The 19,135-nt window shown below is 47.0% G+C and overlaps 1 protein-coding gene across 4 annotated transcripts in view; it reads left to right on the forward strand.

Moving 5' to 3' along the window:
- Positions 1–381: 381 nt before the first annotated feature.
- GPR107 (G protein-coupled receptor 107) overlaps positions 382–19,135 on the forward strand; it is a 70,086-nt gene continuing 51,332 nt past the window's right edge. Inside the window, exon 1 of one of the 4 annotated variants that reach the window (XM_045469897.1) lies at positions 382–497. Coding sequence is in view for 2 of the 4 variants with exons in the window: in XM_045469896.1 (XP_045325852.1) it covers positions 822–962 (141 nt within the window). In the remaining 2 variants the exon portion in view is untranslated. Of the gene's footprint in view, positions 498–611; positions 963–19,135 lie in introns of those variants that run through there. The other 3 variants (XM_045469896.1, XM_045469898.1, XR_006710430.1) reach the window with 3 other exon arrangements.

A 19,135-nucleotide genomic window follows, 5' to 3' on the forward strand; every position in this document is an offset into this window, starting at 1 on the left:
ACAAACGTTGACCCTCAGGCTCTAGCGGTCGGATGAAATAATATGGGGCCATACAACACAGTACTTGGAAGTTTCCATGTGATTCTCAGCTCAACCTGGAACAAACGACTTATCTCAGAGCCTCAGTTTGCTTACCTATAAAGTGGGGATAACGGTCCTGCCTACCTCCTACCTCACCAGACTGCTCCAAGGTTTCAACGCAGTAATGCAACACAAAAGGCCTAAGCACCTGATGAGGGCTCAATAAATCGTCTTACTGCAAACATTTCGTCTGACACTTTAGTGTGAGTTGCCTCCACAAAACCAAGGGCCCTACGACAAGCCCGGAACTTGGTATTTTCCACCGAGTCCACGCCGCTCCCGAAAGCAGGCCGCTCGTCGGCGGGGCACGGTGCTGTGGCCACAGCGAAAGACTCCCCGCCCGCAGACAACCCGGATCCCCCTGCGGCCGCGGTCCTGCAGGCCCAAGGTGGCTTTCAAAACTCCGCGGGGCGGAGGTGAGGCCCCTGGGTGGGTGGGGGGAGGGTTTCCTGCCCGGGGCTTTTGCCATGGCAACCGCCACAGACTTCTCCACGGGGGGAGGGGGAAACTCCACCTCTTCCGGCTAAACAGAGCGTCTGCGTCGGAGAGGCCAACTGAATCGCCCCAAGGTGGCCGCTCTCAGCCCCTCGGCGACCTCCCGGGCCGCACGCTCCAGGTAAAGGCCCACAAGCCCCCGGCGGCCGGCCTCCGAGCCCCGCTTCCAGGCCCTTCCGGGGGCCGCCGCCCTTTGCCCCCGGAAGTGGGCGGGAGAGGAAGCGGCTGGTGATGCTGGAACAAACATGGCCGCCCCGGCGCCAGTCGGCCCCTCGGGCTCCCGCCGTCCTCCGCTGGCCGCCGGCCTCCGGCTGCTGCCGCTGCTGGGGCTGCTGCAGCTGCTGGCTCAGCCCGGCCTGGGCCGCGTCCACCACCTGGCGCTCAAGGTAAGGCCGGCCAGGGCCGCGCGGGGGGCGGAGGCCGAGGCCGAGGCCGCTCTCCGGGGCTGGGGGCAACTTTGGCCCACGGTGGGCGGGAGCCTCTGAGCGATGGCCCTCCGCCCCTCCTTGCCCCAGGCGCCGCCTCTTGCCGAGGGAGGGCTCTGCGGGGAACTGTGGTCACGGCGGGGGTCCTCGGACCGTCTGGAAGGGGCAGGAAGGTTGGGAGCTGAGCCGCCGAGGGGAAGGGGCTGAACTGCGGCGTAACCCCAAGGACTCAGGAGGCCGCCCTTGCTGACTTTCCTCGCTTCCCGGCCGAGAGCGACCAGCTATCCAACTGTTATCCCCGATTCACTGGTCCGCGGTGCCCACTTTTCCATCCTCTTGTGCCCCTTGAAGGGACGCGAAACCCTAGCCTCAGTTTCCCGGTTTGGCTTAGGGCGCTCTCTGGACTGATGAAAGCGGGAATCTCCAGGAGGAGTTGCAAATCGTTGTTTTTAAGGAATTTCAAATCTTGCCTGAAATACACGACCAGCATTAAAAATGTGTTTCTGATTAGAGGGCCTGCCCTTTCTTCCCCTCGCTCCTGTCACTGTCAGTCTAGGGAAGAGACTTACATAGGCCTAGAATGATCTTAGTTTACAGTTCACCGCTAAGAGTCGTCTGAGGCTAAAACGTGCCTCCAGGCGATTCAGCAGGTTAATATATCTGAGGAGTAGAAAAACAAATCGTTACGACCCAGACCCAAAGCCTTGTACATTATTTTCACAACGTACAGTTTTCAAAGAACTTGTGGGATTGTAAGAACTTTGTCTTATAAAAACACATTACTTGAAAACCACGAAGCATTGTTATTTTGTGACGGTAGAGTTTGAAGAGTATGGAATCCAGAAGAAAAAGCCTGGCCAGACCCAGGCACCATACTTTGGGTTATCAGCTTTTGCTGTTTGTTAAGTAAAAAGTATCCTGATTAAAATGGTCCCTAAGTGCAGGGAAATAGGTGAGTCCTGGCTCCTTTTGAGAATCTGTTGAAAACTATAGACCCTTTCCCCAGAAAAGTGCAAGTAGAAATGTAGACAACACATTCAGGGGGAATTTCTGCGGCTTTATAAGCCCCAGATGATTATCCACAGAATTCTGTCTTTTTTTTTTTTTTTTTAATTTTTTTTTTTCAATGTTTATTCATTTTTGGGACAGAGAGAGACAGAGCATGAACGGGGGAGGTGCAGAGAGAGAGGGAGACACAGAATCGGAAACAGGCTCCAGGCTCTGAGCCATCAGCCCAGAGCCCGAGCGGGGCTCGAACTCACGGACCGCGAGATCGTGACCTGGCTGAAGTTGGACGCTTAACCGACTGCGCCACCCAGGCGCCCCGAATTCTTTCTTTTATAGTTCAGGGTCCTTGGTGTTAGATTAAGTGGTGGAACTGAATTCATATAGGTTATAAATTGGAGACAAAGCTAGTAATGGCCACACTGGACCGTGCCTTTTGGTTCCCAACCCAGTGCTCTTTGTAGATTTTTGGAATTAAAGTGTCAGGTGTTCAGCACCGTTGGGTAAATACTGACGGTATTGATATAGGTGAAAACGTACACTAACCTCAGTGGTGGAAGCAAACCGAATTGGTGTGATTCTGCTGATGGGTTTCTTCCTGTTGTGCTAAATTACTTCATGTTTTTCATCCGTGTCCGTGACTCGTAAGTATCACGTAAGTCCGTGATTCGTAAGTATGTGGTAGTTATTCCGTAATAATACTGTAGTGGTTTCTTTCCTCTTTGGATAAATATTCTGACTTCTTCCCCCACGGAAACAGAAATCACCTGAAGAGAGCCTTTCAGAGCAGCAGCATTAGATGGTCTTGTTTTGCTTCAGACGGCATGAACTAGGAGACTTGATCAGGATATAGACCTAGAGTGGCAAGAATAACATGGAGAAGTCACTGAGCACTATAAATATGCATTGATCTGTTTGAAAACTTCATGGAGTTTTCATGGAGAGAAATTCATGGAGAATTTCAAACAGACATCAATAGCAGCCAGAATGAACTCCCATGTACCTGTCATCCAGCCTCAATAACCATTAACCCGTAGCTAATTCTGCCCGATCCCCATACACATGACATCACCCTTGACATTCTTTTTTTTTTTTAAGTTAGAAATGAGTGTTTTCATTTTTTATTCACTTTTCTTATCCCATATTATGCTTTTCTTTTTAAAATTTTATTTATCTATTTATTGGGTGCGGAGGGAGGGGGAGAGAGAGAGAGGGAGGGAGGGGGGGGAGAGAGAGAGAGAGAGAGAGAGAGAGAAAGGGAATCTTAAGCAAGCTCTATGCTCAGTGTGGAACCTGATGCAGGGCTCGAGCCCACGACCCTGGGATCATGACCTGAGCTGAAATCAAGAGTCAGAGCTCAACTGACTGCACCATTGGGCGCCCCTCTTCCTTTCCTTTCCTTTCCTTTCCTTTCTTTTCCTTTCCTTTCCTTTCCTTTCCTTTCCTTTCCTTTCCTTTCCTTTCCTTTTTCCTTTCTTTCCCTCCCCCTCCCCCTCCCCCTCCCCTCCCCCTCCCCCTCCCCCCTCCCTTCCCCCCTTTCCCCCCTCCTTCCCCCCTCCCCTCCTGTCCCGTCCTTCATTCCTTCATTCTTCCTTCCATAGGCTCTAGGCAAAACCTGGGGCTTGAACTCATGACCCCCAAGATCAAGAGTCTCACGCTCTACCGACTGAAGCAGCCAGTGTTCATCTATCCTTTAAATTGTTAATCGGATGTAGAGGCTTGATCATGTTCAGGTTTGATTCTGTTGGCAAGACCGCTTCATAGTTAGCGCTGTGTGCTTCCGCTGGGAGGCGTAGTGTATGATTTTCTTTCTGTCACGTTTGCCCCATCGATGCCCAATGCTTATATCTCTGTGTTCATTTGTGTCTTAGTCTTTTCAAGCTGCTATAACAGAATACCACACACTGGGTAGCTCATAAACAACATAAATTTATTTCTCACAGGTCTGGAGGCTAAGTCCAAGATCAAGGTGCTAGCTTTGATGAGGGCCATCTTCCTGGTTCCTAGCGGGTGTCTACTCACTGTGTCCTTAACAGTGGAAGGGGTGAGGGATGTCTGTGGGGTCTCTCTTACAAGAACACTAATCCCATTCATGAAGGCTCAGCCCTCACGACATAAGTACCTCCCTGCTAATACCATTACCTTTGTGGATTAGGATTTCAACATACGAATTTTGGGGGAGAACAAACATTCGGACCATAGCAATTTGGCATTTGATCTTTACATTGTCTGGTGTCAAAGTGTAGGACTGTCTTGATTAAGTTATATGTTTTGTATAGTAGATCTGGTTATATTTCTCAAATTTGGCACACAAGGCAAAGTGTATAAAGTGCAAACAAGTATTGTTCCTTAGACGTTTATTTGCTCAGGAAACATTTATGGATCACATGTATTAGGCGTAATCCCTACCCCCAGGCTGACCAGGCATGGAAGTTTCAGACCAGCAAAGAAAACAGATACGGTCCTCCAAATTCTGCATTGTAGTATAGACTTCTCTATTGATGGAAATTTTTCTCAAGTATTTTAATACTTCTTGACTTCATAAACCTAAGATACGGGATAAAATTAGCTTTTCCTGGATAATGGGTGGTTTCCATTCATTTATTCACTAAACGTTTATTTTCTGACTCCTAACTTTGAACAGATGGAATATTTGTTTAAAAAAATTTTTTTTTTATTGTTTATTTGACAGAGAGAGAGACAGGGTATGAGCGGGGTGGGGGGGGCAGAGAGCGAGGGAGACACAGAATCTAAAGCAGGCTCCAGGCTCCGAGCCGTCAGCCCAGAGCCCGTCGCTAGGCTCGAACTCGCAGACCGCGAGATCATGACCTGAGCCGAAGTCGGCCGAGCCGCCCAGGCGCCCCTGAAGTTTCTTTAGGTTGGGAGTGACCGAATTTACATTTTAGGTAGGTTTCTGTGGGCACGTGATCAGGGGGGCAGGACTGGAAGCGATAGGAGCCAGTGATGACTCTGGGTACAAGATTAGGGCTGAGAGTAGGGCGCTGTGGGGAGGAGGGGGAAGAGGGAACAGACCACTAGCCGTTGAGAAGGCGAATGCTGGACAAATGTGGAGGTGAAGGAGGAGGTGACACCTAGTTTGCTCGCAGAGGTTATGAAGGTGGAGACTGGTGCCACCGCCTGACAGGCCATAGGAGGAAGGTGAGATAATCCTGTTAACACGACTGGCAGGGGACACGGGAGCTGCGTGCGTATTTATCCTCGGGCTGTAAACACACGTCCTCTGCCTCCCACCCGCATTCGTGGTAGAAGGATTAAGTTTGGGGATCTGATGATCCAACCGGCATATTTTGCAGGATGCGAAGGGCACTTCCTGCGTCATTACCCATTTGCGTAGCTGAATCACTCTTTTCCCTCCTATTAGACCAACAGAGTGAAGCGCCAGTTTGGCTTGAGCACATGCCGTCCTGTGGTTCGTGGGCCTGGCCAAAAGGCAGCGGGTTCCCGTTTCGTTTGGGCTTGGGTAATGCGAACATACGGACTGATCCGCGTCCTGGCCTCATTTTTCATCCGTTCTCCTGCCTACTTTCATGCACCGAAGCGGAACAGTCTATAACACTCTGAAGGTTCTTTTCACACCGGTACCTGGCATTTTTAATTAGCCTCCTAAGTTCAGTGTATGCTTTAAATGGCTTCTGTTTGTTTGTCTGTTTTTAATGTTTATTTTCGAGGGGAGCCAGAGAGTGCGTGGGGGAGGGGCAGAGAGACCGAGAGGGAATCAAGAGAATCTGAAATAGGTTCCAGGCGCTGAGCTGTCAGCACAGAGCCCGACGAGGGCTCGAACTCCCTAACTGCAGGATCGTGACCTGAGCCGAAGTCACACGCTTAACTGTCGAGCCGCCCAGGCGCCCCTTTAAATGGTTTCTCACACACACCTCTCAGGGTTTCATCTCATTTAAGTACAACGATCTATTGAGTATCTGTTCCTCGGTATGTGTGTATATAAGCACATAACACGCCCTTTTGCAGTGATTGTTGTCACTGCACGTGTGCTGGTTTGCTTTCTTCCGAGAATACTAGCACGGAAGAATCAAGTATTTGATTGGTAGAGTTTCTTAATAAGACAGCCCTGGAAAATTCTAGTGACTGCTTTGTCTTTTTTCCACTTTTCCTGCCCCTGCCCCTTCCACGGCCGCTGTTACACATTTTTGCTTCTTCTTCTTCTAATTCTTCTTTTTTTTGGTCTCCCCCCAGTGCACCCTCACGTGTAGTTTACTACTTTTTTAACTTGTACAAAAAAAGTTGGGGTCAAAAAATACTCTCTGGACTCGCCGACAGGTTTTCTTTTCCTTCACCTCTTTACTTGAAGGATGACATCTACGTGGGCCAGGTAAGTAAGCGCTGAAACACTTCACTGTGAATGATTAGGAAGACGGATATATATGCTGCGGTGACAAGTGTCCCTCCAAAATGAACGTCTACCTGGAACCTCAGAATGTGGCCTTGTCTGGAAATGGGGTGTTCGCAGATGTGAGTGGTTAAGATTAGGTCATGCTGGCTTGGGATGGGCCCTAATTCCAGCACGACTGGTGTCCTTACAGGAAGAGGGGACACACACAGAAGGAAGAAGGCCATGTGAAGACAGAACAGAGGTTGCGGTGAGGTATCTGTAAACCAGGAAACTCCAGGGCTTGCCAGCAGCCTCCAGAAGCACAGAAGACACGGGGAGGATTTTTTTCTTAGAGCCTTTCCAGGGAGAACAGCCATGCCCAGGCCTTGATTTTGGACTTGTAGCCTCCAGAACTGTAGGAGTAGGAGTTTCTGTTGTTTTAAGCCGCCCAGTCTGTGGGTATCCTGACAGCAGCTCTCGAAAGTAATCAATATGTAGCAACCTTACTTCAAAACTCTACCTTCGTGGCAATGTGTTATTACTTTGTGTGTGTGTGTGTGTGTGTTTAATTTTTATTTATTTTGAGAGAGAGAGAGAGAGAGAATCAGGGCGCAAGCACGGGAGGGGCAGAGAGAGGGGAAGACAACAGAATCCGAAGCAGGCCCCAGGCTCTGAGCTGTCAGGACAGAGCCCGACGCGGGGCTCGAACCCACGAGCCATGAGGTCATGACCTGAGCTGAAGTTGGACACTCAACTGACTGAGCCACCCAGGGGCCCCACGTTATTAGTCTGTTTTTGAGTAATAACTTTCAGAGAACATCTTTAGCAGTTTGACGTAGCGGTGATCCCCGGTACGTAAGTCCAGTCCCTCTCTGTACAAATACTCGAGAACCTGATCGCATTAGCCTTCTATGGTGGATCTTCCTTAAGCCAGTGGCTACAGCCCCACTGCACAGACTGCTTTGTGAGGCCCCCTCACCCCCAAGAGTTTCTGAAGAGTTTTGGGAAATTAAGAGAGCATCTTCCTCCTCCACGCTATGCCCCATCTCAGGGCAGGGCCGTCCTGGTAAACCTCAGACCCTTCCCAGGCAGCCTCCGGAACTGTGGTCAGTATGTAAAATGAATGTGGGTAGCCTTGTCTGTCCAGAGTATTGATCAGGGCGGTATAGAAAAGGATGCAGTGTGTTCTTGCAACAGCAGTGTGAGGTCAGACCCGTTACGTGGGCCTTGTGTGCGTTGCAGAGAGCTTGGTCGAGGCAGCCAACAGCCCATCCAAGGCAACGCAGAGTGAGACACGAAGGAGCTGGGACGAACGTGACACTGAGGTAGATGCCGTTGGCACGTTCCTTGTTGTCTTAAATCTTTTTTTTTTTTTAATGGTTATTTATTTTGAAAGAGAGAGAGCAAGTGAGCAGGGGGGGTACAGAAAGAGGGAGAGAGAGAATCCCAAGCAGGCTCCACACCGTCAGCACAGAGCCTGACGCAGGGCTCGAACCCACGAACCGTGGGATCATGACCTGAGCCGAAACCATGAGTCGGACACTCGTCCGACCGAGCCCCCCGGGCACCCCATGTCTCTCTTCAATGTGCCTCCAGGACTCTGGTATGTGAGACTGCTGTGTTCACAAGAAGGTGGACACTGCTCCAGTGTCAGATGTTCTAGGCTCACTTGGAAATGAGGGTTCTACAGAATCTAAGTTTGAAGTGGTGGTGATAGCAACTTGTTATTAAAGTACCCCCCGTAAGCCAAAGACTGGGCTGAACGTTGGATGTTTTTATTCATTGACTCCTCATAACAGCCCTTTGAGGTAAACGTTACCGTTCCTACTTTGTAAATGGGGAAAACAGAACTTGGGTTACAGAAGTGGAGGTGACAGAATTTGAACCCAAGACCAGGGCTCCTCCCATCTTCCCACTTGCACTGGGTGAGCAGCCCTCAGTGACTGTCCCCGAGGAAAGCCCTGATTGCCAAGACCCCAGATTTCGGTGTTTCTGTTTTTTTGTTTTGCATTCTCTTTCAGCTTTTTGTCGTTTTTCTCTCGTGTATGCTTAGCTGTCACAATTTTGCTTCTTTGAGTAAATTGGACCTCATTCCTCTTGTGAGTTGCTGTCTAAATACAGTGAGCCAAGAATTCAGATATTAAGCTTCTTACGGGAATGTCTCCTAGCGTTAATAGTAGGCAGGCAAGGGATGGGGATGGTAGATGGTATTATTCTTGTTTTTCTCTGTAGTAGAGAAATTGATTGTGGGTGCCTTTTGCTGAAAGGCACTGTTGCTTACCTTTGAGATGTGATGTTTGTTTTAATCTGAGGGTCACCGATTTAGATGCTGTTGGAAGCCAGCTAGATACTGTGAGCAGGCTGGCTCCAGGGGACCCCGGGGGGCACGGCCGGCTGAGGGGCACCTGTTCCTTCTACAGGGGGCTGCTTCTCTGCTTTTGCTGCATTGGAATGTGGCCCAGACATAGTGGGTCTTGTGGGTTTTCTCCTCCCACCCCCAAGAAAACCTAGAAATTTCACCTTTTATGTGAAATTAGCCAGCAACTAATTGAAGTTAAAAAACAAAAAAACCACCATTTTAGCCAAATAGAACACATTTACGGGCCCACACAGTCTTACTGCCAGTTGGTGAGCTGTTTAAAACGAAGTGGCCAGGTAGGTGACCTTGAGCTAGCTCAGTTAAGTGTCACTGCACTTACCCTCTCAAGTTCAGTTCATGCGAACAACTAAACTGAAGCATCATTATTCTACTTGCTTTATACGTGAAAACAATTTAATGTGAAATTGTTGAGGAAGTTAAAGCAAAAACACTGCTTATATCCTGATATTTAGTCAAAAGAACGGGATCGTCCGTAGAAAACAATTATTGTTACAGGGAGGAAAAAAGGAGAAAGCACACCAAAATAGTAGTTTTCATTAGGGATTATGAGTCGCTTTTTTTTTTTACGTTTATTTGTTTTTGAGAGAGAGAGAGAGAGTGCTTGAGTGTGTGAGCAGGGGAGGGGCAGAAAGAGAGGGAGACCCAGAATCTGAAGCACACTCCTGTTTCAGATTCTGTGTCTCTCTTTCTCTCTGCCTCTCTCTCTCAAAAATAAACATTAAAAAAAAATTTTTTTTTAATAAAAAAAGAAACAGGTGCCCCAAATTCATGAAGTATCAGGAAATGCAGCTGAATTTGTGTCTGCAAAATGGAATGCCTGACGTCAAGGTTCGGTGAGGATGTAAGGAGGAAGCTCTCCTATACCTTGGAGATCCCTTTGGCAGTTTCTGGCAAATTGAAAATGTGCACATTCTGTGTCTCAGAATGTTCACACCTGGGCGTACGCATGTACTCCCGACCTCTGCACAAATATGTGTAAGAAGGCACGTACAGGGATGTTCGTGACAGCATTGTGATGGCAAAAGGTTGGAAATTCCCTGAATGTTCGCGGATGGGGAAATGGATATGCCGATGTTCCTCGACTTACAATCGAGCTATGTCCCGATAAACCCACCGTAAGTTGAAAATGCCTTGATACGCCTACCCTCCTGATCATCAGAGCCTAGCCTGGCCCACCTTCAGCTCCCGGAACACTTACATTCGCCTACATCTGGGCAGAATCACCTCACAGGCTCATAAAACGAGCCTGTTTTATACCAAAGTGCTGAATGCCTCGTGTAATGTACCGAATACCGTCCTGAAAGCGACAAACAGAACGGTCGTCCGTGTAGGGGTCGGTTACGCTTGTGACCGCGGGGCTGCCTGAGAGCCGCGGCCGCTGCCGCCACCCAGCATCCCGAGAGAGGATCGTGCACACCTCTAGCCTGGGAAGAGAGCCAAATCCAAACCTCAAAGTCCGGTTTCTACCGCGTATGTATTCCTTCTGCACCATCGAAAGGCCAGAAAATTTGAAGCTGGACCGGTCTTCCTGTGATGTACGTGTGGTGAAATATAAGCCGGTAAAGTGGGACCCGGAGCATGATAAATGTATCAACACAGATGGGTTCTCAAAAACAGTGTTGTCTGAAAATGCAAGTTACAGATGTGCTTCTACGTTATGACACCGTGTATCCAAAGTTTTAAAACACTGAATGATACTGTGTGATGTTTACGGATATGGATAGATGTATCTAGTAAAGGTACTGTTATTATCTTTTTTTTTTTTAACGTTTATTTGTTTTTGAGAGACAGAAACAGAACGAGCAGGGGGGTGGGGGGCGGAGAGACAGGGAGACACAGAATCGGAAGCAGGCTCCAGGCTCGGAGCTGTCAGCACAGAGCCCGATGCGGGGCCGGAACTCGAGCTGTGAGACCATGACCTGAGCCGAAGTCGCACGCCTAATGACTGAGCCACCCAGGCGCCCCCGTAGTAAAAGTACTTTCAGAGGGAGAGCAGGAAGGCACCTAATCAGGTCATGAGCACAGGGAGGGGGGATGAGAGGGGACGAGGGTTCGACAGAGGGACGAAGGCATTTTTCTTTGTCACCAGTGTTTTATTTTCCCTTCTTCACACCCTCCCTTCCTGTGAATCCAAAGCAGCTGCAACATAGACCTCTAATAAGCCTGGAGAGCGGGGGAACTGGGTATTTGTTGTTACTCCTTTTACTTTTCTGCAACTAGGAGGATGGGGAGGCCCCGGAGGCCGCAGGCTCGCTTGTCCGGCTGACCACTGATGCCCAGTGCCCGACACGCGGTGGGGCTTCAGCAGGCGTTTGTCGAATGACGGAATGAGTGCATTTCTGTGTCCCAGTTTTTCTCAAGTGAACACTTGTTGCTAGAAAAGGTATCGTTGCCATGTTTCTAAAAGCAGTAGTTCTCTGGGTCGCCTGGGTGGCTCGGTCGGTTGAGTGTCCAACTTCTGCTCAGGTCATGATCTCGTGGATCATGGGTTCGACTGCTCAGAGCCTGGAGCCTGCCCCTCCCCTGTTTGGGCTTTGTCTCCCTCTCAAAAATAAACAAACATTAAAAAAAAAAATTTTTTTTTAAAGTAGAAATTCCCTGAACCTGGGTGGTGGGCTTGTGAATGCTCAGTCCTACACGGCTGATCTTGTTATGGATGCCACCAAACAGCAAGATTATACATTGTACCTTTCTGACGTGTGTGTGTGTGTGCGTGTGTGTGTGTGTGTGTGTGTGTGTGTCTACGTCTACACACACACACACACACACACACACACAGAAGATTTGAAGCGGGCTCCACGCTGACAGCAGCGAACTCACAAACCATGAGACCCAGTTGATTTATTTATTTTTAGTAACTTCTACACCCAGTGTGAGGCTCAGACTCTCCACCCCAAGACCAGGAGTTGCACCTCTTCCAACCGAGCCAGCCGGGCGCTCCTCTAACATGGTATTTGGTTGCTGAGTACCAGTCCGGAGCTTTGATATCTGAAGTACGTGTTTTACATTTTCTTAGATCAAAAGGAAAACCCCAAATCGTTATTATGACTTATCCCTGAGTGGTAAGGTTGCAGCTGCTTTTGTACACGGTTCACTTATGTTTTCTCTGACCACGTACAGGCTTTATAATTCTCAATAACTGATGGTAAAGTAGGTGAGGAGCTTCCGGGGTGGCAGGCATGTGGGGGTGAGGGGGGAGTGGTGGGGAAGCTTTGCGCCCCTTCCTTCCCGCATTTCTTTCATCTGACTCTGAGTTCTAGTCTTTTGTAATAACTCTGTTCTGCGGGGCGCCTGGGTGGTTCAGTTGGCTAAGCGTCCGACTCTTGATTTCAGCTCAGGTCATGATCTCACGGTTCGTGAGATCGAGCCCTGTGCCGGGTTCTGTGCTGACCATTGAGAGCCTGCTTAGGATTCTGTCTGTCTGTCTCTCTCTCTCTCTCTCTCTCTCTCTCTGTCCCTCCTTCCTTGCACGTGCTCGCTCGCTTGCTGTATCTCCCTCTAATAACTAAACTGAAAACAATTTTAAAAACCAGTGAACTAGTGAAGTAACAGTACATTAAATTCCATTAAAATAGATTAGAGGAAAATCTCCAAATTCTGAATGGTTTTCACACATTGGTGAAATTGAGGTACCTTTTTTTCCTTTGGCTTTGGCTCTTTTTTTCCCTAGTGTAGGGGAAATTTTTATATACTTTTTAAATATATTATTAATTAAAACAGTTGTTTTTAAATTTTAAGTAGGCTCCACACCCAACATGAGGCTCGTACTCACAACCCCAAGATTAAGAGTCGCACACTCTACCAGCAGAGCCAGCCAGGCACCCTTGTCATTTATAATTTTTAAAAGTTACATTTGATTGTAAAAACGATCCTAAATCTCACTCAAAGGTAAAATAAAAATGATTTTTTGAATATAACGCTTCATTTTTGGAGGCATAGTTTATAGAAAACCAGATTTTCATTTGGGTAAGTACACATTAGAACAGCTCAAGTTACAATTGCCTTTCCTAAAGCATTTGAAAGAGGGAAATCGTTTTTAACATGTGACAGGTGACCTTTTCCTTTTTGCTGATCCAAAAGCTTGTCTAACACAAGAGGACGACGGGCGTGGTGAAGAGTCCTCTCCCCATCCCTGTGAGCGGGTTCCTCAGACTTAACCACTCTCACCCTCCGTGTGTCCTTCCACATTTTTCTACATAACTTTAAAGATCTTCGTCTGCACATTCCCCACTTGTAGGTTTCTTTTTTTCTTTTCTTTTCTTTCTTTCTTTTTTTTTTTTTTTTGGCATAATCACACTTTATAAAAATCTAAGGTCAGGGGGCTCCTGGGTGGCTCAGTTGGTTAAGTGTCCGACTTCGGCTCTGGTCATGATCTCATGGTTTGTGGGCTCAAGCCCCGCTTTGGGCTCTCTGCTGTCAGCACAGAGCCTGGAGCCTGCTTGGGATTCTGTGTCTCCCTCTCTCTCTCTCTGCCCCTGCCCTGCTCACACTCTGAGTCTCTGTCTCTCAAAAAGTGAGTAAACATTTAAAAAAAAAATTTTTTTTTTTTTACTTTTTAGAAATGTATTTATTTTGAGATAGCACGAGTAGGGGAGAGGCAGAAAGAGAGGGGGGAGAGAGAATCCCCAACAGGCTCCATGCTGTCAACACAGAGCCCGATGCGGGGCTCGAACTCTCATGAACCGCGAGATCATGACCCGAGCTGAAGTCAAAAGTCAGATGCCCAACTGACTGAGCCACCCAGGCGCCCTGCCTTTTGGTGACTTCTAAGCCAAAGTCCAGCCACAGCGGTGTCTTGTTGTCCTCAGTCCACCGAGCTCCGTGCCAAGGTCCAGAACATCCTTCCCGCTGACGTCTACATGGCCTGTGCCCTCACTACGGTGCCTTCTCAGTGCAGCTCTCCAGGACCACCTTCCTCCAAGTGGCCTGCCCTGCCCCCCACCCGGTGCTGTTTGCCGGTGCACTGCTCACGGACTGATAGACCGTGACCTTCACAGTGCGTGTGTTCTCGTCTGCTCTCTCCACTAGACTGGAAGCCCAACAAGGCAGGACTTTCTGTTCACCTCACTCAGTGCTCCATTCTCCCAGCCTAGGGCAGTGCCTGTTCAACGAATGGCCTTGTCTCTTTCTTTTTTTTTTTAATGTTTACTTATTTATTTGCGGGGGGTGGGGGGGTGCAGGCAGAGAGAGGGAGAGAAAGAATCCCAAGCAGGTTTCCACGCTTAGCCCGGAGCCCGATGCAGGGCTTGATCTCACGACCTGAGGACCATGACCTGAGCCAAAATCAAGAGTCAGACTCTTAACCAACTGAACCACCTGGGCACCCCATCTTTTTCTTTATCATATTACAGGCTCGCTTATTTATTTATTTATTTATTTATTTATTTATTAATTAATTATGTATGTATGTATGTATGTATGTATGTAGGCTCCCTGCCAAACAGGAGGCTTGAACTCACGACCCTGAGATCAAGTGTTTGCTCTACTGAATAAGCCAGCCAAGCGCCCCTCTCTTGCAGTCTTTTTTCAAATGTTGGTATACGTGGGCCTACATCCTTCTTTTTAACCACGATGATAATTCTTCATTGTAAACAAGACTCAGCATTGATAGAAATCATTTGTTTGCTGACAGAAATTTATACTGCATTTTGACTGCTTGATTTGAGCTATTGTAAACAGAGCTGCTTTGAATATTCTTGTAGAAATATCTTTATGTTTCAGCTCTAGTATTTCTGTGGGGGTAGATTCCTAGGCATGGGATTACTTTAAATGGAAGGTTCCAAAGAGCCCTGTATGGACAAGGTTCTGTCAGTTCACACTACCGCCAAGTAGTGTGTAAGTGTTTGGTGTTCATTTGCACACATACATCACAAGGCATCACGTTGTAGGTCTTAACTTCTACCAACCTGATAAGAGAAAGGTGCCGTTTCGTGTTGACTCTTGGTGACGTTCAGGCTCTCAAGTGTGTTTATGGTCTTTTAGTTTCAGACTTTCTCTGTAAACCAGAAATTTTAGGAAAACTTATTTCAATACGAGTTTACTTCTCGGCGCGTATGTACTCTTAAATGCGAGGAAAACTTTTGTGGTGGTAAAAATAAAGGTGAGTGCAAACAGCAAACAGGAAGAAGAGGGGAAACGTACGCATCCATAATCATGCCCTGAAACCGCACATTTTAAAGTGTACTTTTTGGGTAAAGTTTTGGTTTAGAACTTGGATAGTGATACGATGAAGTTTTAATTTTACAAGTAGTTTATTGAAAATAGAGACAACCCATTTAGAATAATCTGAAATAACTCAGAATAATCGGCCGGTGCCACATTTTCTCTAATTGGATCCTCTGTAACAAATTAACTACCCGTTTTTTAGATTGTTTCTTCATCATTGTCATCAGAGTAATGCTTAGGTCCTTATTTGCATTAGTGCCTTGGAGATTGTAATTGTGTTTCCACTGATTTCAGATAATAAAAGTTGACTAGGAGAGCAGGAGTTTACAACCAGCCGTAGAGATAAGTACCTGAGAACAGTCCTGTGTTTTATGTTCCTGTAAACGTCTCGTGGATGAACAGTCTTGTTTACCTAACTTGATAAGCAGCTTATTGTGGTTACGAATATGCCATATTATCATGGTTATGTTTTTTAAAGACGTTCTCATCAAACATACACTGAAATATTAATGGATGAAATGATAGCACATCTAGGATTTGATTCTATTGAATCCAATCTATTGATTGGAGTGAGATCCTATTTAGATGAGATTGGGGGTGGGGAGAAGTACAGAAGAACAAAGTGGACCGTGAGTCGATGGTTTGAAATTTCCTATAATAAAAAATGCAAAACAAACAAAAGATAGACTGGTTGGTTGGTTGTAATAAGTATGAGGTGGCTAAAACCATAGGTTGGGGTTTAAACAAACCTGAGTTTGAATACTGGCTCTGTCGCCTACTGACGTCATGATTTTAAGCAAGTTTTACCACTCTGAGCCTCTATTTCCTCATCTATAAAATGGACATAATAACACCTGCCTTGTAGTGTTGCGATAAGAATGAGTGGCGGTAGGGGTGCCCGGGTGGCTCAGTTGGTTGAGTATCTGACTCTTGGTTTCGGCTCCGGTCATAATTTCAGGGTTTGTGGGATCGAGCCCTGTGTCAGGCTCTGTGCTGAGAGCGGAGGCCTGCTTGTGATTCTCTGCCACTCCCTCCATGCTCATTCACTCTCTCTCTTTCAAAATGAACAGATAAACCTAAAAAAAAATGAGTGGTGGTAGATAAAGCTCTTAGCATAGTACTGGCTACAAGGTCAAGTGTTTGCAGTCTCTGAAATCCTTGGGAAAACAGACATTACTGCTGTGTCAGCGCTAACAGAATTAATGGGGGCGGGTGCTTCTGGCTGCCTTAGTTGGAGCACGAGACTCTTGATCTCAGGGTTGTGAGTTCGAGCCCCATGTTGGGTGTAGAGCTTACCTTAAAATCTTACCAAAAAAAAAAAAAAAAAAGTGTGGTTGTTGAAAATGTAATTAAATCTTCTTTGTGTCTGATATTGTCATTCTCACCCTACTTTGGCACCCGCCCTGCCCCGTGTCTCCTTTTTGCTTCCTCATCCAGTCAGACTGACCTCGCTGCTCCTCCTAGGAGAGTGTCTGGAGGGAGAAATGTGATGATTCTGACTCACTCCTACCTCCTCCCCAGACGCTGGCTGGAGCACTCTGGCATAGGAGTTACGGAACAGATGGGGCATTTGTCCCAGAGTACCCAGGTCTGGAAGGAGCGTTTTTTGTATCCCTCTGCACTCAGAACCGACTATTGGCAGTTTTTTCTGGGACTGAGTATTTTTCACGTTTGGGGCCTCAGCCATTAGTGGTATCATGTGAATGTTGGTTTATTTACACTGCATCGAATCAAATGAAGTTGAATGAACAATTAGAATGGATGACCTTCCTGGTTCCTTCCAGTTTCAAAGTGCCCATGTGTCTACGGTTTGTATAGTAAAATAGGGTTTGCACAATGCCTTCCACACACACCTTATTTGACACAGCGACACGATAACTTAAAACAGAGATGGGGGTTAGGTTAGGTGCAGGTCGTACAGATGATACTGGCAAATGGTAATACTGAACACTTTTTTTTATTTTTAATTTTCTTTGTGGTTTTAAAAAAAATTTTTTTTTAATGTTTATTTATTTTTGAGACAGAGAAAGACAGAGCATGAACAGGGGAGGGTCAGAGAGAGGGAGACACAGAATCTGAAACAGGCTCCAGGCTCTGAGTGGTCAGCACAGAGCCCGACGCGGGGCTTGAACTTACTGACTGCGAGATCATGACCTGAGCCGAAGTCGGCCGCTCAACCGACTGAGCCACCCAGGCGCCCCTTTTTGTGTTTATTTTTGAGAGAGAGAGAGAGAGAGAGAGAGAGAGAGGGAGAGAGGAAGAGAGAGAGAGAGCAGGAGCAGGGGAAGGGCAGAGAGAGAGGGAGACACCTAATCGGAAGCAGGCTCCAGGCTCCGAGCTGTCAGCACAGAGCCCGATGCGGGGCTCGAACTCAAGACCCGTGAGATCATGGGGGCGCCTGGGTGGCACAGTCGGTTAAGCGTCCGACTTCAGCCAGGTCACGATCTCGCGGTCCGTGAGTTCGAGCCCCGCGTCAGGCTCTGGGCTGATGGCTCAGAGCCTGGAGCCTGTTTCTGATTCTGTGTCTCCCTCTCTCTCTGCCCCTCCCCCGTTCATGCTCTGTCTCTCTCTGTCCCAAAAATAAATAAAAGTTGAAAAAAAAAATTAAAAAAAAAAAAAAAAGAACCGTGAGATCATGACCTGAGCCGAAGTCGGACGCTTAACTGACGGAGCCCCCCCAGGCGCCCCGATCCTTTGCCCATTTTTAAGTCATGTTATTCGGGTTTTTTGGGTTTTTTTCTTTTGCTGTTGAGTTGTTTGAGATCCTCATGTATTTTGGGTATTAGCCCGGTATCAGATATATGATTTGCAAATATTTTCTCTCCTTTCAAAATGTTGTCTCTTCACTCTTTTGTTTTCTTTCCTGTGCAGAAGCTTTTCAGTTTGATGCAATCCCCATTTGTCTGTTCTTGCTGTTTTTTTGGTTGCCTGTGCTTTGGGTTTTACCCAAAAAGTCATTGCCCAGACCAGCGTCAAGAAGTTTTTTTCTTATGTTTTCTTCTACAGTTTATAATCTTACGTTTAAGTCTTCAGTCCATTTTGAACTGATGTGTGTGCATGGAGTGAGAAAGGGTGCAGTTTATTCTTGTGCGTGAAGAGATCTAGTTTTCCCAGCGCCATTTGCAGTGGAGACTGTCCTCCGCTTTGTCAAAGATCAGTTGGACATACGTGTGTGGACTTATTTCTGGGCCCTTTGTGTCTTGTTCCATCGGCCTCTGTTTTCATGCCAGTGTCGCACTGTTTTGATCACTGTGGCTTCGTAATAGACTTTGAAACCAGGCAGTGTGATGCCTCCAGCTTTGTTCTACTCAAGAGTGCTTTGGTTATTTGGGGTCTTCTGTGGTCCCATAGGAGTTTGGGGTTGTTTGTTTGGTCTATTTCTATGAAAAATGCCGTTGGCATTTTAGTAGGGTTGACATTGAATGTGTAAGTTGCTTTGGATAGTAATGACATTTTTACAATAGTAAGTCTTCCAATCCATGAACACAGATGATTTTTGCATTTATTTCTGTCTTCAGTTTCTCTCATCATTGTTTTTATGGTTTTCAGGGTATATATAGATCGCTCACTTCCTTTGTTAAACTTATGCCTAAGTATTTTATTGCTTTTGATGCTATTGTAAATTTTTTTTCTCTCTCTCTCAGATGCTTTGTTGCTAGTGTATGGAGATGCCACTGATTTTTTTTTAAGTTCATTTATTTTGAGAGAGACAGAGACAGTATGAGTGGGGAAGGGGCAGAGAGAGAGAGAGAGAGAGAGAGAGAGAGAGACACACTGAGCATCCCAAGTAGGCTCCGAGATGTCAGCACAGAGCCCCATGCGGGGCTCAAATGCACAAACCATGAGATCGTGACCTGAGCTGAAACCAAGAGTCAGACGCTTGACCAACCTCAGTGCTATTGATTTTTGTATTCTGCAGCTTTAAGGAATTCACGTATTAGTTCTAACAGTGGAAGCTTATTGTTTTCTATATAAAATAGCATGCCATCTGTAAATAGTGACAGTTTTACATCTTCCTTTGTAGTTCGATGCCTGTTACTTGTTTTTCATGCCTGATTGCTCTGGCCAGGGCTGCCAGTACTGTGTTGAATAAGCATGGTAACAGTGGGGAACCTTATTTTGTTCCCGAGCTTAGAGGACAAATCTTCCGCTTTTCACTGTTAAGGATGATGTTAGCTCTGGGCTTGTCATTTATACGGCCCGTATTATACTGCGGTGCGTTCCTTCTGTACCTAA

Source organism: Leopardus geoffroyi, chromosome D4 (assembly GCF_018350155.1).
Source record: "Leopardus geoffroyi isolate Oge1 chromosome D4, O.geoffroyi_Oge1_pat1.0, whole genome shotgun sequence".
In the NCBI taxonomy this organism is placed as follows: Eukaryota; Metazoa; Chordata; class Mammalia; order Carnivora; family Felidae; genus Leopardus; species Leopardus geoffroyi.